This window comes from Oncorhynchus gorbuscha, linkage group LG04 (genome assembly GCF_021184085.1).
Source record: "Oncorhynchus gorbuscha isolate QuinsamMale2020 ecotype Even-year linkage group LG04, OgorEven_v1.0, whole genome shotgun sequence".
NCBI classification, from domain to species: Eukaryota; Metazoa; Chordata; class Actinopteri; order Salmoniformes; family Salmonidae; genus Oncorhynchus; species Oncorhynchus gorbuscha.
In genome coordinates, this window is record NC_060176.1 from 9,947,868 (window position 1) to 9,969,206 (window position 21,339).

At 40.2% G+C, this 21,339-nt stretch overlaps 1 protein-coding gene across 2 annotated transcripts in view; it reads left to right on the forward strand.

The window, feature by feature from the left end:
• The first annotated feature begins 160 nt into the window (after nt 1–160).
• LOC124033622 (cGMP-inhibited 3',5'-cyclic phosphodiesterase B-like) overlaps nt 161–21,339 on the forward strand; it is a 102,812-nt gene continuing 81,633 nt past the window's right edge. Inside the window, exon 1 of one of the 2 annotated variants that reach the window (XM_046345730.1) lies at nt 161–1,258. In XM_046345730.1, the coding sequence (XP_046201686.1) occupies nt 368–1,258 (891 nt within the window). In that variant the 5' untranslated portion in view covers nt 161–367. The remainder of the gene's footprint in view (nt 1,259–21,339) is intronic. The other variant, XM_046345728.1, reaches the window with a different exon arrangement.

A 21,339-nucleotide genomic window follows, 5' to 3' on the forward strand; every position in this document is an offset into this window, starting at 1 on the left:
AAAAATGCGTGCAGTAAAATTACAAAATGTTAACTCGAGCTGATTAACTCTGACAGTCTTAGTTTTTATATAGCAGCACTCTTCTACTGACAGACCATGAGAGTGCACGGTTTGTTTTTAGTGCTGCAGAGCGCGTGCCTGTGTCGATCTGTAGTTTTTGTAGCGGATTGTCACATCTAGGCGGCGACACAGAGTCCCTTTTCTCTAAAAACAACAACATTTCACCTTTCTTTCTTTTAGTCAAAATGCTTGAGCACGTTTGAGTGACCATGGAGTGCGTTTGCCGTCAGGTAGTTGAGAGTTAATACGGCGAGAATATTGGGAGAAGGAAACTTTTCAAGGAATCCAAGGAGCTACAGTTGGAAACATGGCTGTTCGCGAAGAAGGAGAGGTTTTGCACAGTAAAATCAGGCACCACGATGGGGTTGCCAATGCAAACAGCACAGAGAGCTTCAGGAACGGCTATGTGAAGAGCTGCGTCACCCCTTTAAAACAAGACCATCAAAGGGGATTGTTGTTTAACGTCTGTAGGTTTTGCATTGAGGACATTCTGAATTCAAAAATATTTCGAATTTCTGGCCTATACCTGGGTGCATTCGCAATTTTTGCAGTTTCGTTGCTTATTTCCAGGAGCTTACAAAGTGACTTCAGCTTTTGGGATTTGCGGACCTTTCTGTCGGGCTTCTCTCAGTCCATCAGCCCTCTCTTTAGCATAGGCTGTGCATTCTTCTTTTTGACCTTTTATTTAAGGAGGAAAAAGAGGGAAAGTAATAAATGTTGGCTTGTGTCACTGCCAGCATCATGTTACTTAGGGGATTTTTTAGTTTTGCGGTTTTTGCAGTGGGGAGAGGACCAACACCAGATGCAAATGATTGGCAGGTTGTTATTCGTGTTGGGGTGTGTGGGTCTCCTAACACTGATCCCCACTTTGAAACTCAAACACAGTGTTCTGATCCTGGTGTTTGCCAGTGTTGTGTGGTTGGTGTCTTTCACCAGTCTGAGCTGTCTGCCTGCACTCATGAGACCCGTGTTTGCGTGTTTGGCGGGTGTCTCAGGCTCGCTCTTGTCCCTCTGTTTTGACCATTATTACCCGTCGAGGGAAACGCCGAATAGGATCTCCAGCAACGAGGAGAAAGTCCCTGTGATCAGACCCAGGAGAAGGTCCAGTTGTGTTTCTTTGGGGGAAACGTCGACCAGCTATTATGGCAGCTGTAAAATGCCTCGCAGACCTTCATTACCGTGCATATCCAGAGAACAGGTAGGTCATGGGCTGGCATAAAGTTCATCATTGCCTTCATTCATTTGTGCAAAAAGTATCACTGACTGCTCAGAGTGAGCACACGTGCGCAAGAGTACACAACCTTGAACCTGTGGTCTCCAGCAAGGAGGCAATTCAACCCCATATCCAGAATGCATAGGCCTACAGTAGTCCAGACAGACAATCACCCCTACACTGCTGAACTATTCACCATCCAGGTCATCACCTCTACTCAGACAAATAATCGTCTCTTGAAATAAACTAGTCTATTAGTCCTGCAATAATTAAACCCATATGACTATAACATGCAGCACACACATACGTTAATTTACTTAAGTGATTTTCATTCAGACATTCTATTCTTGTTTGTTGAGAGAGTTGTGTTGATGACAGGAAAACCTGTCAAACAAGCTAAAGCGTGATCACTTATGGTAGAGTAAGCAATGCAATGATCATTATTTAGTAATACACTCACAGGCATAATTTTCATATAGGATTAGAAAATAAGTGGTTAGTGCTATATATTGACTAATCTCTAAAGTTCTCTATGAGGTCTTTATGAGGTCCTTCTGTAGCTCAGTTGGTAGAGCATGGCGCTTGTAACGCCAGGGTAGTGGGTTCGATCCCCGGGACCACCCATACGTAGAATGTATGCACACATGACTGTAAGTCGCTTTGGATAAAAGCGTCTGCTAAATGGCATATATTATTATATCATATATATTATTTCACTGTAGTTAGGATATGGTGTGAGGCCACTGCAATGGAAAGTGTGAGTAACATCAAGTGTATTTATTTGGCTTCAACACTCACTGTATTCCAGGCAATGTATTGTGACCATGGAAGATATTAATTCCCCAATAGTTCAAGATGGAAGACCCCCCCCCAATAGTCAAACATCCTGTTCACACTTACATTTGATTGTAACAAACAACGTCACTGTGGCCCAGCTGAGCATGGGCCGCAGTGTATTTATACAAAAAATGTACCCTTGATTTTATGAAGAAGACAACTTGATGAAATGGCCTATTATTACTTTCTTACACAGGACCAATCATAACATTCTTTTCAGGGATGTGATATATTGCTAACTTGCTTACATTTTCAACATCTGAGCTCCAGAACCAATTGTGTATCAGAAAGAAGCTGTTTTTGGAAGGACAGGGCCGTCCACTCTGGCAGTAAATAGACATCAGGCTTTGGCATCAAATGATCTTCCATATTTTAAAACCCCAAAGGAATGTAATTCCTTTAAAGATGTATAATAACAGGCAATTTGTGTATAGAAACTTTATGGATTGCAGGTTGGCTTTATCTTATTATCAGTGATGGTAGTTGATTCTCGTTTATTTGTGAAATATTTAGGCGAAATGTCACACATTAATAATAAGAGTTTTCAAATCCAACGAGGGCAATATGTTCAGCTGACATTTTAGTGTGTGCCCTGCCCTCTCTGACCATATTAGATTAGCCTCATATTTTTCATTGTCAATTAGATTTATCCGGATTTAGTTTTGCCTCTCTGATTCTGTCTGAACCTGTGATGTTTTATAAAAGTGACCTGCCAAATATTGTTTCAGCAATAGCCTTTGTTGTAAACTGGACGACCTTAAAGATGGAGATTATTATGAAAAGATAAGACACGTACGCTGCATAAAGGATGTTTTATTACGGTGTTGTAATAGCACACTTCACTCATACAACACAACATTGAATTTGTTCTTTGTTCATTTGACTCATTGTCCTGCAGTGGATGTTGTCAGGAATAGATTGCAGACTCAAGTCTGGATACGACCATACAGGTCTGGTCTAGCGTTAATGTTGTCAGGCAGTGAGGGGCATTGGTGTAGACCAGTATTGATCAGTGAAATAAAGATGTCACTGCCTGTTGTCCAACTGTATTGACTTAACAAGAGAGGATAGGAGTGCCAGCATCACCCAAAACGTGCTACTGTCCTAACTGAAGGACCATATTTGAGTATCACAGGCAAGGACTTTAAGAGTGTGATGATGTGCACGTCAGGTTCAGTGTCCACAGTCAAGTCCTGTATGTGAGTCTTTGTCATGATTCTAATGTAGAATAATATTAATTAAGCCGAGCTCAAATGTGGTCTTAGCAGACACATTCAGTTTGGAACTGAAAGGACAAACTCAAATGTAATACCCTCCATAGATCATACTTGTCATCCACACATGCATAGATTACTGGACTTGTTTGGTCACACATTAAATGGCATCTCATGTATCATGACATTACATGATTTGCTGGTCATTGATTCATCAGAAAATATATAGTAAAATCATTTATATTTTTGGGGGTCAGCACATGATGCTTATGACAAATGCTGTGTGGAATGTGGAAAAGACTAACTCATGTCACTTGAAAAAAAAATATGATTTTGATTGTGTCTTGCAACATTGGCAATGCGTAAAAATACACCATTTATATAATAACGGTTTCCACAAATGAATATTTACAAATGAACACCACCACCATATAGGATCAGTGGTCAACCACATTTGGGTTTGCTTACAAAGTTTACACACGATCCCTGCTTTCGTCCTGAAGCTCTGCTGGTATTGACATGATGGTATGCTGTGTGTCCTGTTCTGCGTTAGATCCATTTGTTGCCAGACAGTGATGCATTTAGACCTTGTCTGTTAATTGTTTCTAGTTTCCACGCAACAAAAGTTCAGTGTTAGCTGCCAGACACATATCAATACCAACACCTTTTGATATGAGACCATGTGCAGCTGAAATCCAAATAATAATATAATAATAATAATAATAAATAATAAGTCTTTGAAAGACCACTCTGTTTTAATAGGCCTGTCTCTTGCTGGAACTCTCCCATGATAGCTATGTAGGCCTTGTTATGGCAGACTATCTCATTCTGTTCAGGGCTCTACAGTGACCTTTTTCACAAGGAGCATGTGTGCCCCTAAGTTGAAAAAATGTAGGAGCATACAAAGAAATTTAGGAGCACAATGAAAAGTATTTGAGGTAGTAATGGTGCAAGCATGACGGTCATGAATCTGAGCTCAGTGTATTTTCCACGGCACTTGGGGGGCTGCGGTATAGTGAAGTAATCATTTCAACAATTATCATCTGGGTGATATTTTTGGGGGGTTTCACAGCATAATTTTTTTTTATTTCACCTTTATTTAACCAGGTAGGCAAGTTGAGAACAAGTTCTCATTTACAATTGCGACCTGGCCAAGATAAAGCAAAGCAGTTCGACACATACAACGACACAGAGTTACACATGGAGTAAAACAAACATACAGTCAATAATACAGTATAAACAAGTCTATATACAATGTGAGCAAATGTGGTGAGAAGGGAGGTAAAGGCAAAAAAGGCCATGGTGGCAAAGTAAATACAATATAGCAAGTCAAACACTGGAATGGTAGTTTTGCAATGGAAGAAAGTGCAAAGTAGAAATAAAAATAATGGGGTGCAAAGGAGCAAAATAAATAAATAAATAAAATCCAGTTGGGAAAGAAATATTTAGGCGCATATGCAAGTAAAATGGTTGCACTGTAGAGCCCTGCTGCTACAATTCACTATGCTGTTTTTTAAATGTGGATCACAAAGTTACACAATGCTCTTTTTGTATGTAGGCCTACATACTGTGCTTGACACTCCTTTGTACACCTACTAATACAGTTAAAATAGTTATGATATAGGTCTACTTCATTATGAATTATATAGGCCAACAAAGGCATGACTAAGGAGGACCATAATGCAGAGAAGAGAAAGTTTTTAATCTCATTTGCATGTCTATCACCTCACTTTGTGTCATGTATTCTGAAACCTCTGGTATTAGGTTAGACGTTCTGAGCGTAAAACTTAGTGTCCCAGTGATGAATGATCAGTGATAGGCCATAAGCACTGATACAGTATTTCTTATTTTGGACTCTGATAGCTTACATTTTTAACGTTTGGTTTACATTGGCACATCAGTCATGTTTTAAAGATAAAGATACTGAAGTTTGGATTTCAGCTTGATAGTTCATGCTAAAAAGCAATGAATAGTACAGCCAAAACAGCCAGGCAAAAGAAGTCCAGATGTCGACTAGTTTGGCTCTTAAGTGTTGGACACAGTTGGACAAACGTCTTACATTTCAAATCAGATCAAATCACTACATAATCATCAGTGTGTTATCTTATTTATTGTGTTGTTTTCAAGATTACTTGACATTCTTTGAAATTTATTGCAGTTTGACTTTAAGGGTGACATCTGTCCGCAAAACAATCCTCGCAGAGCGCAAATAGGCCTAGAACATAATACACGCAGTCGCAGTAGCCTTCTTTTTACGATGTCTGTGGGAAGGCAGTGATAATTTATGAAGAGTTTAAGTAAACAGCGTAAAAGTGCTTTGCACACGACATTGCAAGCAGCATTAGGCCTATTCCAAACTATTTAAAATGTTACTTTTCTTGGGCATCTTTGCTTACATTGTATTTCGGACAGACAATGTAGCTCATTATCTTGTAATAGTACCCTACCTCATATAGATTGTACAATTGTCATACTTTCAGGGGATGTTACTGAGGAAAGGTACATTGAATCTGTATTATTTGCTGACTAGCAAATGGCTGTGAATGTGTTGTGTCTGGAGAGCGACATTAAGCTTATGAGCATCTTACTTGGTTGAGATTAAGGTGCCACACTCTGTCCTGTGATCTTATGATCTAGAGATAGTACACCACAACACCTCGGCCTCTCCTGTACTTCCCGATTCTCTTTGGAAACTTAGTCATCATACATTACGCTTGCACTTTTGAAGTGTTTTAGCCAGTTGGTAGCCATCAGACCCCGTTGTGGTTCCTAAACTGATGGACTGGCTACAGTGATAATTAGTGCAACGTTTTGTGGGAATATCTCATTGATACGCTGTCTCACGTCATGTCTCATGGCTTCTCCACCTGATGAGCCCAGCTAACAGGCCCTCTCCCTGGCTCCTGCCTGTGAGTCACAGCCTTCCTTCCCACAGTGTAATGGCTATGTGCTCGTCATCAGCGCAGCCTACTACGTCTTTAAACCCAACTACAGTGGCATGGACCAGAAGGTGCGTCTAGTGCTGCTTGAAATCTGTTTGACGTCTTGTGCATCGTCTGTTTGACATTGAATTATTAGTTTGCGTTGCACAAACTCAAAAGGAAGCAAAACCTAACCTGAAACTGTGAACAAGGGCCTACAGTAAAACAGGTGTAAAATCCTGGCCCCAGTGGTGGAGTCTTCTCTACCTGAAATGCAATTTTGGTAACAGAAAACAGGAGATTGACAAACACATTTGCAGTGCATGGTCCTTTGAAAAATAATACAATGAACACAAATAGAAACTATTTAAATAGAAAGTGATCCAAGGTTAATGAGTGACCTAAAGAACTTGTGTCCTACACACACACACACACACACACACACACACACACACACACACACACACACACACACACACACACACACACACACACACACACACACACACACACACACACACACACACACACACACACACACACACACACACACACACACACACACACACACACACACACACACACACACAGCAATGTGTTCCTTTGACTAGGGAAACTGATTTACTGTCCTTTGGTAACTGAGCTGTATGTTCTGTCTCTCCTGGTGTGAGTCTATGGGTAGTTGTGGCTTTATCGGTTTATCTTGAGCTCATGAGGAAGTTTGTCTGTGGGTTTGGCATTGTGCAGCTGGAGGCAAGTGGGTCGGTGTGGTGGGCGGCCGTTGACGCTTGCTGAGGGCCTGTTATCGCAGGTGTTTGGCTTCTCAGTGCATGACTGCTTTTGCTCTGAAAAGGACATGGCTGCATGGGCTCCAACAACTCCCTCAGTCACCTCCCTACTGCTCATTCAGTCCTATTGCCTCCAAATTGATTCTTAGATGTTTAAAGCTCTTTATTTGTACTCTCTCTAGCTCTGATTTGAACCATTGATTGGGAATATTATAGCTTTGGAAACAATATATATATATATATGTATATATGTGTATATATATATATATATATATATATATATATATATATATATATATATATATATATATATATATATATATATATTGTTTCCAAAGCTATAATATATATATGTACTTTACTATTCAGGTGGAAAATCTGGTCTTTCTCCATCTCAAACAGGAACTTTTCAGTTCAGCAGTTGTTGAATTGAGATAAATACTGTTAATAATACACATGTTGTCCTATGTCATTTCTGAACCACATTAACACAGCAAGGTGTAGAACAAGTTACAACAACCTGTCAATGAATGGGCAGCATTCCTATGCTGCTTACCATAGCCTGACTTACATGGCTTTGAAAGTGTCAAAATGGCCTTTTGTGTTTACCAGAAAACTGATCTCCAAGTTGTCAAAACAATAAGCTGTGGCCCTGTGTTCATGTGACCTGCCGGCCAGTATGTCCTGCAGTGCAGCTGTATGCTGACGACCTCTGTGTGGGGTGAACACATCTGTCTGTTGTTGGTGAGATCCTTCAATGTGTCAGGCGGTCTGGGAGGGAAAGCCCTACGCAACACGGATGCTGCTGCTGCTGCCCTTTTAGAGATCTCACTGTGAACATAATGTATTAATGAAGGGATGGCCAGACTACTGATACATCATTCATGGAGCAGGATGGGAGGGGTTTGTGTTTTTGTCTCAGCGAAGGTGTTCGTATGATTAAAAATGAAGTATCAACGGAACAAAGTGAAAACATTTGCCCCCAAGAATATGGATAGGCAAAGTCACCAAGTCATAGGGTTTCTCACAAATTACCTCATTGTTTTCCTTTTCCAAAATAATTTACATCAGAAATCCACGGGAACTATTATCCTCACCAATTAAAGTCCTGAAAACAACCCCCAAACCATCTAGCTATAGTAGGGATGTGTAATATAGACATTCTGGGCTGTCCTGATATTAAAAAGTCTTAATTGGTATTGAAGAATTTAGTGCTTATATTGGTATCTGAACATATCATCCTCCTTTCCAATCTCTGCTAGCTGTCAGTTTTTAAAAGATAGAATTGTAGAAATACACTTTAAAAAATAATCCTGACCTTAATAATTGATCAATTATTAAAATGTAAGTCATTGGTACAAGTGTGTAACCCCCAGATGTATTGCAATGCTGTTGCACTCTTTTTCTTCATCCTCATCTGGTCCGTAATAAAAGATGGAGTAACTGTCACGCCTTGGTCATTGTATTTTGTGGTTTTGTTATATGTTTGGGTAGGCCAGGGTGTGACATGAGTTTATATGTTGTATTCGTATTGGGGTTTGTATTATTTGGGATCGCGGCTGATTAGGGGTGTTGTTAGGCTTGGCTGCCTGAGGCGGTTCTCAATTGGAGTCAGGTGATTCTCGTTGTCTCGGATTGGGAACCGTATTTAGGTAGCCTGAGTTCGCTTTGTATTTCGTGGGTGTTTGTACCTGTCTCTGTGTTGTAGTCACCAGATAGGCTGTAATTAGTTTCACGTTCCGTTCTGTTGTTTTTGTATTTAGTTTCAATTATTTCATGTACCGCGTATTTTCTTTCATTAAAGTCATGAGTAACCTACACGCTGCATTTCGGTCCGACTCTCTTCTTTCAACAGACGAACGCCGTTACAGTAATGAGGCGTAGAGTGTTAACACTGGCCCCTGACTAAGGAAGCCAAGGCCCCTTGCCTGGATGTGACCCGCCTACAGTGTCTGTCTCATATAGAGGTCAACCGATTATGATTTTTCAACACCGATATCGATTATTGGAGGACCAAAAAAAGCCGATACCGATTAATCGTCCGATTTTTATACATATATTTGTAATAATGACAATTACAACAATACTTTATTAACACTTTTATTTTAACTTAATACATCAATAAAATCAATTTAGTCTCAAATAAATAATGAAACATATTCAATTTGCTTTAAATAATGCAAAAACAAAGTGTTGGAAAAGCAAAAGTGCAATATGTGCCATGTAAGAAAGCTAACGCTAAAGTTCCTTGCTCAGAATATGAAAGCTGGTGGTTCCTTTTAACATGTCTCTTCAATATTCCCAGGTAAGAAGTTTTAGGTTGTAGTTATTATCGGACTATTTCTCTCTATACCATTTGTATTTCATATACCTTTGACTATTGGATGTTCTTATAGGCGCTATATTATTGCCAGCCTAATCTCGGGAGTTGATAGGCTTGAACAGCGCAATGCTTGAAGCAAAGCGAAGAGCTGCTGGCAAATGCAGGAAAGTGCTGTTTGAATGAATGCTTATGAACCTGCTGCTGCCTACCACTGCTCAGTCAGACTGCTCTGTCAAATATCAAATCATAGACTTAATTATAATATAATAACACACAGAAATATGAGCCGTAGGTCATTAATATGGTCAAATCCGGAAACGATAATTTCGAAAACAAAAGTTTATTCTTTCAGTGAAATACAGAACCGTTCCGTATTTTATCTAACGGGTGACCTCCCTAAGTCTAAATATTGCTGTTACATTGCACAACCTTTGATGTTATGTCCTAATTATGTACAATTCTGGCACCGCATCGATTAAATGCAAAGCAGGACAAGCTAGATAAACTAGTAATATCATCAACCATGTGTAGTTAACTAGTAATCTACACATGGTTGTTGATATTACTAGTTTATCTAGCTTGTCCTGCGTTGCATATAATCGATGCGGTGCCTGTTAATTTATCATCGAACCACAGCCTACTTCGCCAAACAGGTGATGATTTAACAAGCGCATTCGCGAAAAAAGCACTGTCGTTGCACCAATATGTACCTAACCATAAATGTCAATGCCTTTCTTAAAATCAATAAACAAGTATATATTTTTAAACATGATTGATAGTTTTTTATAAGATAATTTTAATGCTACCTAGCAACTTACTTTGGCTCCTTGCTGCACTTGCGTAACAGGTAGTCAGCCTGCCACGCAGTCTCCTCGTGGAGTGCAATGTAATCGGCCATAATCGGTGTGCAAAAATGCCGATTACCGATTGTTATGAAAACAACTTGAAATCGGCCCTAATTAATCGGTCAACCTCTAGACACACATACTTTTTCCCCCACCTTTATTTAACCAGGTAGGCTAGTTGAGAACACCTTTATTTAACCAGGTAGGCTAGTTGAGAACACCTTTATTTAACCAGGTAGGCTAGTTGAGAACACCTTTATTTAACCAGGTAGGCTAGTTGAGAACAAGTTCTACTTTACAACTGCGACCTGGCCAAGATAAAGCAAAGCAATTCAACACATACAACAACACAGAGTTACAAATGGAATAATCAAATATACAGTCAATAATTCAGTAGAAAGTGTACAGTGTGTGCAAATTAGGTAAGATAAGGGAGGTAAGGCAATAAATTGGCCATGGTGGCAAAGTAACTACAATATACCAATTAAACACTGGAGTGATAGATGTGCAGAAGATGGATGTGCAAGTAGAGATATTGGGGTGCAAAGGAGCAAAATAAATATGGGGTATGAGGAGGTTGGATGGGATATGTGCAGTGATCTGTGAGCTGCTCTGACAGCTGGTGCTTAAAGTCAGTGAGGGAGATATGAGTCTACAGCTTCAGTGATTTTTGCTGTTCGTTCCAGTCATTGGCAGCATAGAACTGGAAGGAAAAGTGGCCAAATGAGGAATTTACTTTGGGGGTGACCAGTGAAATATACCTGCTGGAGTGCATGCTACGGCTGGGTGTTACTATTGTGACCAGTGAGCTGAGATAAGGCGGGGCTTTACCTAGCAGAGACTTGTAGATGACCTGGAACCAGTGGGTTTGGCGACGAGTATGAAGCGAGGGCCAGCGAATGAGAGTGTCCAAGTCGCAGTGGTGGGTAGTATGCGGGGCTTTGGTGACAAAACGGATGGCACTGTGATAGACTGCATCCAATTTGTTGAGTAGAGTGTTGGAGGCTATTTTGTAAATGACATCACCGAAATTGAGTATCGGTACGATGGTTTTACGAGGGTATGTTTGGCAGCATGAGTGAAGGATGCTTTGTTGCGAAATAGGAATCTGATTCTAGATTTAATTTTGGATTGGAGATGCTTAATGTGAGTATGGAAGGAGAGTTTACAGTTTAACCAGACACCTAGATATTTGTTGTTGTCCACATATTCTAAGTCAGAACCGCCCAGAGTAGTGATGCTGCACGGGCGGGCAGGTGCGGGCAGCGATTGGTTGAAGAGCATGCATTTTGTTTTACTTGCATTTAAGAGCAGTTGGAGCCCACGGAAGGAGAGTTGTATGGCATTGAAGCTCGTCTGGAGGTTTGTTAACACAGTATCCAAAGAAGGGCCAGAAGTATACAGAATGGTGTCGTCTGCGTAGAGGTGGATCAGAGAATCACCAGCAGCAAGAGCGACATCATTGATGTATACAGAGAAGAGAGTCGGCCCGAGAATTGAACGCGTGGCACCCCCATAGACACTGCCAGAGGTCCGGACAACAGGCCCTCCGATTTGACACACTGAACTCTATCAGAGAAGTAGTTGGTGAACCAGGCGAGGCAGACATTTTAGAAACCAAGGCTGTTGAGTCTGCCGATAAGAATGTGATTGACAGAGTCAAAAGCCTTGGCCAGGTCCATGAATACGGCTGCACAGTAATGTCTCTTATCAATGGCGGTTATGATATTGTTTAGGACCTTGAGCGTGGCTGAGGTGCACCCATGACCAGCTCTGAAACCAGATTGCATAGTGGAGAAGGTATGGTGGGATTCGAAATGGTCGGTGATCTGTTTGTTAACTTGGCTTTGGAAGACCTTAGAAAGGCAGGGTAGGATAGATATACAGTGCCTTGGGAAAGTATTCGGCCCCCTTGAACTTTGCGACCTTTTGCCACATTTCAGGCTTCAAACATAAAGATATAAATCTGTATTTTTTTGTGAAGAATCAACAACAAGTGGGACACAATCATGAAGTGGAACGACATTTATTGGAAATGTCAAACTTTTTTAACATATCAAAAACTGAAAAATTGGGCGTGCAAAATTATTCAGCCCCTTTACTTTCAGTGCAGCAAACTCTCTCCAGAAGTTCAGTGAGGATCTCTGAATGATCCAATGTTGACCTAAATGACTAATGATGATAAATACAATCCACCTGTGTGTAATCAAGTCTCCGTATAAATGCACCTGCACTGTGATAGTCTCAGAGGTCCATTAAAAGCGCAGAGAGCATCATGAAGAACAAGGAACACACCAGGCAGGTCCGAGATACTGTTGTGAAGAAGTTTAAAGCCGGATTTGGATACAAAAAGATTTCCCAAGCTTTAAACATCCCAAGGAGCACTGTGCAAGCGATAATATTGAAATGGAAGGAGTATCAGACCACTGCAAATCTACCAAGAACTGGCTGTCCTTCTAAACTTTCAGCTCATACAAGGAGAAGACTGATCAGAGATGCAGCCAAGAGGCCCATGGTCACTCTGGATGAACTGCAGAGATCTACAGCTGAGGTGGGAGACTCTGTCCATAGGACAACAATCAGTCGTATATTGCACAAATCTGGCCTTTATGGAAGAGTGGCAAGAAGAAAGCCATTTCTTAAAGATATCCATAAAAAGTGCTGTTTAAAGTTTGCCACAAGCCACCTGGGAGACACACCAAACATGTGGAAGAAGGTGCTCTGGTCAGATGAAACCAAAATTGAACTTTTTGGCAACAATGCAAAACGTTATGTTTGGCGTAAAAGCAACACCCTGAACACACCATCCCCACTGTCAAACATGGTGGTGGCAGCATCATGGTTTGGGCCTGCTTTTCTTCATCATGGAAGGGAAGATGGTTAAAATTGATGGGAAGATGGATGGAGCCAAATACAGGACCATTCTGGAAGAAAACCTGATGGAGTCTGCAAAAGACCTGAGACTGGGACAGAGATTTGTCTTCCAACAAGACAATGATCCAAAACATAAAGCAAAATCTACAATGGAATGGTTCAAAAATAAACATATCCAGGTGTTAGAATGGCCAAGTCAAAGTCCAGACCTGAATCCAATCGAGAATCTGTGGAAAGAACTGAAAACTGCTGTTCACAAATGCTCTCCATCCAACCTCACTGAGCTCGAGCTGTTTTGCAAGGAGGAATGGGAAAAAATGTCAGTCTCTCGATGTGCAAAACTGATAGAGACATACCCCAAGCGACTTACAGCTGTGATTGCAGCAAAAGGTGGCGCTACAAAGTATTAACTTAAGGGGGCTGAATAATTTTGCATGCCCAATTTTTCAGTTTTTGATTTGTTAAAAAAGTTTGAAATATCCAATAAATGTTGTTCCACTTCATGATTGTGTCCCACTTGTTGTTTATTCTTCACAAAAAAATACAGTTTTATATCTTTATGTTTGAAGCCTGAAATGTGGCAAAAGGTCGCAAAGTTCAAGGGGGCCAAATACTTTCGCAAGGCACTGTAGGTCTGTAGCAGTTTGGGTCTAGAGTGTCTCCGCCTTTGAAGAGGGGGATGACCATGGCAGCATTCCAATCTTTGGGAATCTCCAGCTTTCTGGATTTGGATGAAGGAGAAATGGGAGAGGCTTGGGTGAGTTGTTGTGGGGGGTGCAGGGCTGTTGACTGGGGTAGGGGTAGCCAGGTGGAATGCATGGCCAGCCGTAGAAAAATGCTTCTTGAAATTTGCAATTATAGTGGATTTATTGGTGGTGACATTGTTTCCTAGCCTCAGTGCAGTGGGCAGCTGGGAGGAGGTGCTCTTATTCTCCATGTACTTTAGTGTCCCAGAACTTTTTGGAGTTTCTGCTACAGGATGCAAATTTCTGTTTGAAAAAGTTAGCCTTAGCTTTCCTAACTGCCTGTGTATATTGTGTTTTTACTTCCCTGAAAAGTTGCATATCACGGGGGCTATTCGATGCTAATGCAGTACGCAACAGGATGTTTTTGTGCAATCAGGTCTGAAGGGAACCACGGGCTATATTTGTTCCTGGTTCTACATTATTTTGAATGGGCCATGCTTATTTATGATCGTGAGGAAGGCACTTTTAAAGAATAACCAGGCATCCTCTACTGACGGGATGAGGTCAATTTCCTTCCAGGATACCCGGATCAGGTCGTTTAGAAAGTCTGCTTGGTGAAGTGTTTTAGGGAGCGTTTGACAGTGATTATGCTACATGCTATCTTACACTTGACACCCCTCTCCCCATCAGGCCCTTTGAGTCTGCTTTCTCTCTGCCCCTGTCCCACAATGTCCAGCAGCCACATTTTAAGAATAGAAGTAACTATTTGAAGAAATGACAGGCACAATTAATAAAAATAATAACACCTCACCTAAATCATGCTCTATGGCAAGATTCCTCATCTTTTTTAATGGTTGGACATAAAAGACTGTAAAAAAAATAATACATTCCCACACAATAGAGATAATAGTGAAGACATCAAAACTATAAAATAACTTTTAAGACATGAAGGTCAGTCAATCCGAAAATGTCAGGAACTTTTCAAGTTTCTTCAAGTGCAGTTGCAAAAACCATCGTGCACTATGATGAAGCTGGCTCATATGAGGACCGCCACAGGAAAGCAAGACCCAGAGTTAACTCTGAGGCTGAGGATAACTTGATTAGAGATACTAGTCTCATAAATTGGCAATTAACTGCACCTCAGATTGCACCTCACAGAGTTCAAATAACAGACACATCTTTAACATCAACATTTCAGAGGAGACTGTGTGAATCAGGCCTTCATGGTCGAATTGCTGCAAAGAAACCACTACTAAAGGAAACCAATAAGAAGAAGATACTTACTTTGGCCAAAAAAGACGAGCAATGGACATTAGACAGGTGGAAATCTGTCCTTTGGTCTGACGAGTCCATATTGAGATTTTTGGTTCCAACCGCCGTGTCTTTGTGAGATGCTTAGTAGGTGAACGGATGATCTCTGCATATGTGGTTCCCACCGTGAAGCATGGAGGAGGAGGTGTGGGGGTGCTTTGTTGGTGACACTGTCTGTGATTTATTTTTGAATTCAAGGTACACATAACCAGCATGGCTACCACAGCATTCTGCTGCGATACACCATCCCATCTGGTTTGCGCTTAGTGGGACTAACATTTGTTTTTCAACAGGACAATGACCCAAAACACACCTTCAGGCTGTGTAAGGGCTATTTTACCAAAAAGGAGAGTGATGGATTGCTGCATCATATGACCTGGCCTCCACAACCACCCGACTTCAACTCAATTGAGATAGTTTGGGATGAGTTGGACCACGGAGTGAAGGAAAAGCAGCCAACAAGTGCAGCATATGTGAGAACTCCTTCCAGACTGTTGGAAAAGCATTCCAGGTGACTACCTCATGAAGCTTTTTGAGAGAATGCAAAGCTGTCATCAAGGCAAAGGGTGGCTACTTTGAAGAATCTCAAATATAAAATAGATTTTGTTGAACACTTTTTTTGTTTCCTACATGATTCTAAATGTGTTATTTCATAGTTTTGAATTATACTATTATTCTACAATGTATAAAATATAGAAATGAATAAAAACCATTGAATGAGTAGGTGTGTCCAAACTTTTGACTGGTACTGTATATATGCATTACATTACATTACATTTAAGTCATTTAGCAGACGCTGCAAGCAAGGTATGTTTTAGTCAAACGTTATTGTATGTCTGTTTGGGCTTCTTGCGGTCAATATGCAGTCTACAAATGATTTGTAATTATGTTCCGCCCCCCTGACCATTTGCTCGTGGCTGAATTTAGTTGATGATCCCTGCACTATGGATTTGTTTTGTCTTGTAGTAAGATATTCCAAATATGATCTCTACAATCTCCTGCAATATAACTTCAGTCACAAAAACTGTCAAATGATAATGTTCCGCTTTGTGTCATTACAGAAGCATTTATACTCAGCTCTGATGGACAGACCCGTAATTATGATGTCGACATTATCCTTCTGTTTTCCACATCCCACTTTGAGTCCAACCCATGTGTTGATCAGGTCCTCTCTGCAATTCAGGGCAAAATTACTGTTTCTATAATAATCTAATTAAACACCGTTATTTAAAAGAGCATAGTATGAGCATAGTATGTTGTATGAAGGATGGCGTTTCAATGTAATATTCTAAAATATCCTGTCAGAACAGTTACGATGTTCCTTGTCCGTATGGAGAGAGGGAAGGGTGATTTAAACCTGGTCAGGCGAGGGTGAACCATAGATGGACCCCTGTTTGTGTGGTGTTAGTGCTCCTGGGTGTTTTGGGAGCCAGGCAGGGGTAAAGAATGCTCTTAACTAACTCTTAACTATACACATGAGGACAGTGCAGCAGGCTCCATATAGAGAAAGCAATAGAGAGAGGGGGGGGTGGGTGGGAGGGAGGGGGGGAGGGAGAGCAAAGCGGAGGAAAAGCAGAGCGTCTCTCAGCTGTCACGTTCTCTTGCTGTAAAGCCATGTGGAATGATATAACATTGACGTCACTACCCAGTGACGTACGAGTGTGACTGAAAAAAAACAACAACGTAGTTTTACTAATCGCCCTGTAGAATTTAGTGACTGCCTCTAGCTTCTGATGAGAAGGGGAGAAAATGCACGGAGGAAAATGCAAATACTATTTAACGTTGTATGTAGGATCGTTTAAATTAGTCAAATAAAATGTATAATTTATCATAATCTTTTACATTATTCTTGAGAGACCAAGGTGATTTCTTTTTTTTCTCACATTGAATTCTGTTTTTGTTGTTTTTTGTAAATATTTTTATGAAGATGAACATTAATTTAATAGAGCCAACTACCAAGTGTTGGTAGTTGATGGTCATTATATTTAGCCTAAACTGATTGTAAAATTGCTTGAGTGAATTTAACAAATTAGTGCTCTGATTTGACAAAGATGATGGATGACGTGTGTAATATCTTAAGTACTCTATATTTTGAGACATTTGGAGACAGTTAATGTTTTTCTATATAGTAATAGAATATGTCATTTACGTGCATGTTTCTGGAATATGGAACATAGTTTATTTGATTAAATATTAAAATAAGGCTACAACATGTCTTTAGTCATTCTTTTGATAATTTCTAGCAATTCTGTGATTCTTGACTAAGGAAAAAATATATAGACCTACTTGTTGTTGTCTGTGGTCCATCCAACTTATTTAGTCTATCTCCTCAACTCATTTATTTCTGCGTAGTCTCAGTACATTAGCTCCTATTGTGCTCAGCTGTAGTGGGCCCAGAGATAAGGGGCTCCTGAATGACTGAAAAACAAGTCCTAGAAAGCACTGATAGGATGACAAAATACAACAGTCTGCTGGAGTTAGCTACAGTATATTGCTTATGGTGTTGAATTACATGTTCTATAATACCAAATACACCTTTTAATCTTTCGCTGTCAATAGTATTAAGATGTTTTGTGAACAGAAATCCACAAAGACAAATATTGTAGCCTAACATTTGCTTGATAACAATATAACACGGTTCTCTCTTTTTTGGAATAGTAAACGTTATTTTTTTATTTATTTTTTTACTTATGTAAAATGTTGGACTAAGGAAGTGAGTCACTCCTGCCTTGCACAAGTAAACGCATGAGTGGTAATCAAATTAGACCTTAAATTAAGGCCACGACACTACTCAGGCCTTTTCACATCACACATGGTCAGGACATTGCTGCTGCACGCAAACACACACACACACACACACACACACACACACACACACACACACACACACACACACACACACACACACACACACACACACACACACACACACACACACACACACACACACACACACACACACACACACACACACACACACACACACACACACACACACACACACACACACACACACACACACACACACACAAGCAGCAGGCAGGGCCTCTCCAATAAGGGCAGTAGACATACATCGGTCTAATCAGACGCAAGTCCTCAAAGCTTCCTATAGTCAATTTTGAAATATACATTACTGACTTATGCAAAACATATTAAGCAATAAATGGTAAAAGGAACAGATTTTAGCCTTTGAAATGTAACATTGATATTATTATTACATGAATCATTTTTGAAATAGATAGATAATGGATAGATAATAAAGGTAGCACATCTCTTCCAGTGGCTATGAGTGAACAGATCTATCGAATATTCACAGTTCTTGACACATACTCTATATCTGTTCAGTGTGACTCTTAATCAGAATATTCAGATCTCAGTGTGTGAGCTTGACATTTAAATCCAAAACTTAGTTTGCATTGTTACTTCAATTTATTGATACATAAGGTGCAGCCCAGCTATAGTTGCTGTCTGTTTTATTTTTTCACTATTAGATTAATAATACTTAAAAATATTCATAAAATACCCCAAAATGATTAGTCATGTTTTAATACAATAATATTTTTATTAGGCTAATATTTTATTATTATCTTGTTGTATTTCAGCTCAAATTAAGACTAAACTCCTCATTATATACAGTTGAAGTCAGAAGTTCACACCTTAGTCAAATACATTTAAACTCAGTTTTTCACAATTCCTGACATTTAATCCTAGTAAAAATTATCTGTCTTAGGTCAGTTAGGATGACCACTTTCTTTTAAGAATGTGAAATGTCAGAATAATAGTAGACAGAATGATTTAGTTCAAATTAGATTTCTTTCATCACATTCCCAGTGGGTCAGAAGTTTACATACACTCAATTAGTATTTCGTAGCATTGCCTTTAAATTGTTTAACTTGGGTCATATGTTTTGGGTAGCCCTCCACAAGCTTCCCACAATAAATTGGGTGTAACTGAGTCAGGTTTGTAAGGCCTCCTTGCTCGCACACGCTTTTTCAATCCTGTCCGCAAATTTTCTATAGGATTGAGGTCAAAACTTTGGAAGTATGCATGGGGTCATTGTCCGTTTGGAAGACCTATTTGTGACCAAGCTTTAACTTTCTGACTGATGTCTTGAGATGTTGCTTCAATATATCCACATAATATTTCCTACCTCATGATGCCATCTATTTTGTGAAGTACTCCAGTCCCTCCTGCAGCAAAGCACGCCCACAACATGATGCTGCCACCACCGTTCACGGTTGGGAACCTCCCCCATTTTCCTCCAAACATAACAATGGTCATTATGACCAAACAGTTCTTTTTTTGTTTCATCAGACCAGACGACATTTCTCCAAAAAGTACAATCTTTGTCCCCATGTGCAGTTTCAAACCATAGTCTGGCTTTTTATGGCAGTTTTGGAGCAGTGGTTCTAAAAAAAAATTCTGAGGTCTTGGTTGATATCTTTTGATTTTCCCATGGTGTCAAGCAAAGAGGCACTGAGTTTGAAGGTTGGCCTTGAAATACATCCACAGGTACACCTCCAATTGACTCAAATTATGTCAATTATCCCATCAGAAGCTTCTAAAGCCATGGCATCATTTTCTGGAATTTTCCAAGCTGTTTAATGTCACCGTCAACTTAGTGTATGTAAACGTCTGACCCACTGGAATTGTGATACATTGAATTATAAGTGAAATAATCTGTCTGTAAACAATTGTTGAAATTGCACAAAGTAGATGTCCTAACCGACTTGCCAAAACTATAGTTTGTTAACAAGAATCTTGTCGAGTGGTTGAAAAACTAGTTTTAATGACTCCAACCAAAGTGTATGTAAACTTCCAACTTCAACTGTAGATAAAATATACACAGGTATCAGATTATTCTCACAACTATTATTTATTTGCTAGTTAAATTGAATGTTGTCTTTTTAAAATTATTTTTTATTTATTCAGTGTTCTCTGTCAGTGGTTTGGTGTTAATTTTCTACTTGGCAGCAGACATTAGGACTTGTTGAATGAAAGGGTTAACAGCAGCAGCGAGGGAGCCAGCCGAGCGAGGTGCTCTGTGTGTTTGGCTGACTGCAGAGTGAAACAGGATGCAGCGACTGCATTGTCAGCCTGCTGGTGTGAGTGCAAACAGATGAGGAAATACTGGAGCGGGTACTCTAAAACTTGGGTTACCTTGGAAACGGTTTGCGTCATGATCACCAGCAATTAGCTTGCAGCTCTTTAGTTTTCAAGATAGGTCTACCAGGGCTTAGTCCAATGGCTGTTGCTAACAGCGAAAGGAATTGTCCTCCAAACAACGCTAGGAAATAATTGATGCTTTTTACCTATATTTTGTAATGTCATTTTTTTTGCTTTTAAAGACAATTAAAAGTTTATCTTATTTCATATGTTACATTTTTTACAGAATGTATATATTTTGAAAGTTACCTAAAGAGTGGTGTTTATTATAAAAGTGAGATGACGAGGCAGAGGAAGTTCCCATTAAATGCTATTCTAATGAGCCCTCATTGACGTTCTCTTATCTGACCGTGTGTGTGTGTGTGTGTGTGTGTGTGTGTGTGTGTGTGTGTGTGTGTGTGTGTGTGTGTGTGTGTGTGTGTGTGTGTGTGTGTGTGTGTGTGTGTGTGTGTGTGTGTGTGTGTGTGTGTGTGTGTGTGTGTGTGTGTGTGTGTGTGTGTGTGTTGTATGTGGTCGAAGCACATGGAACGGTGCATAAAGTTCCCGAGTGGTCGGTCAGTGATGAGTAGTAGTAGTATTTAATGGTTATATTTGAGAGTTAAGAGGCTTCTCTCTCTGGGCCTGTGTTGAGACTGTGGACACCTCCACTGATCACAGGGAGAGAAAGCCTACTCTGCTCAACCCAGGGGCAGATTGTTGGAACTTTATTAGCCATATACTCAGCACCTCTCATTTGTTTCAAGAGGAGCAGGGATTTTCTGCATGGCTCATCTGGAAAGGATTATTGCACCATAAGGTTCCCAATAGTTCAAACATTTAAGGTGGCCTGGTAGCTTTTAAGTCGACATGGAGGTTGTTGAACCTTGCATGCGTCCTGTGAAGGAAAAAGAAGATAAGAAGAAGCTGTTTGTTTAGGCCAGTGGCTGGGTTGGATAGGAGGGAGGGACAGCAGGGGAGACCATAACGGGGTTGGGAGGAGGGGTGGTTAGGTGAGATCAGAGATCTAGTGACGTACGTGAAAGATCTCAGTTGAGTTAGTTGGCTCGCTGGGGGTTGGAGAATGTTGGAGCAATGGGGATGGTTAGTTTCTGTTTGCAGTGG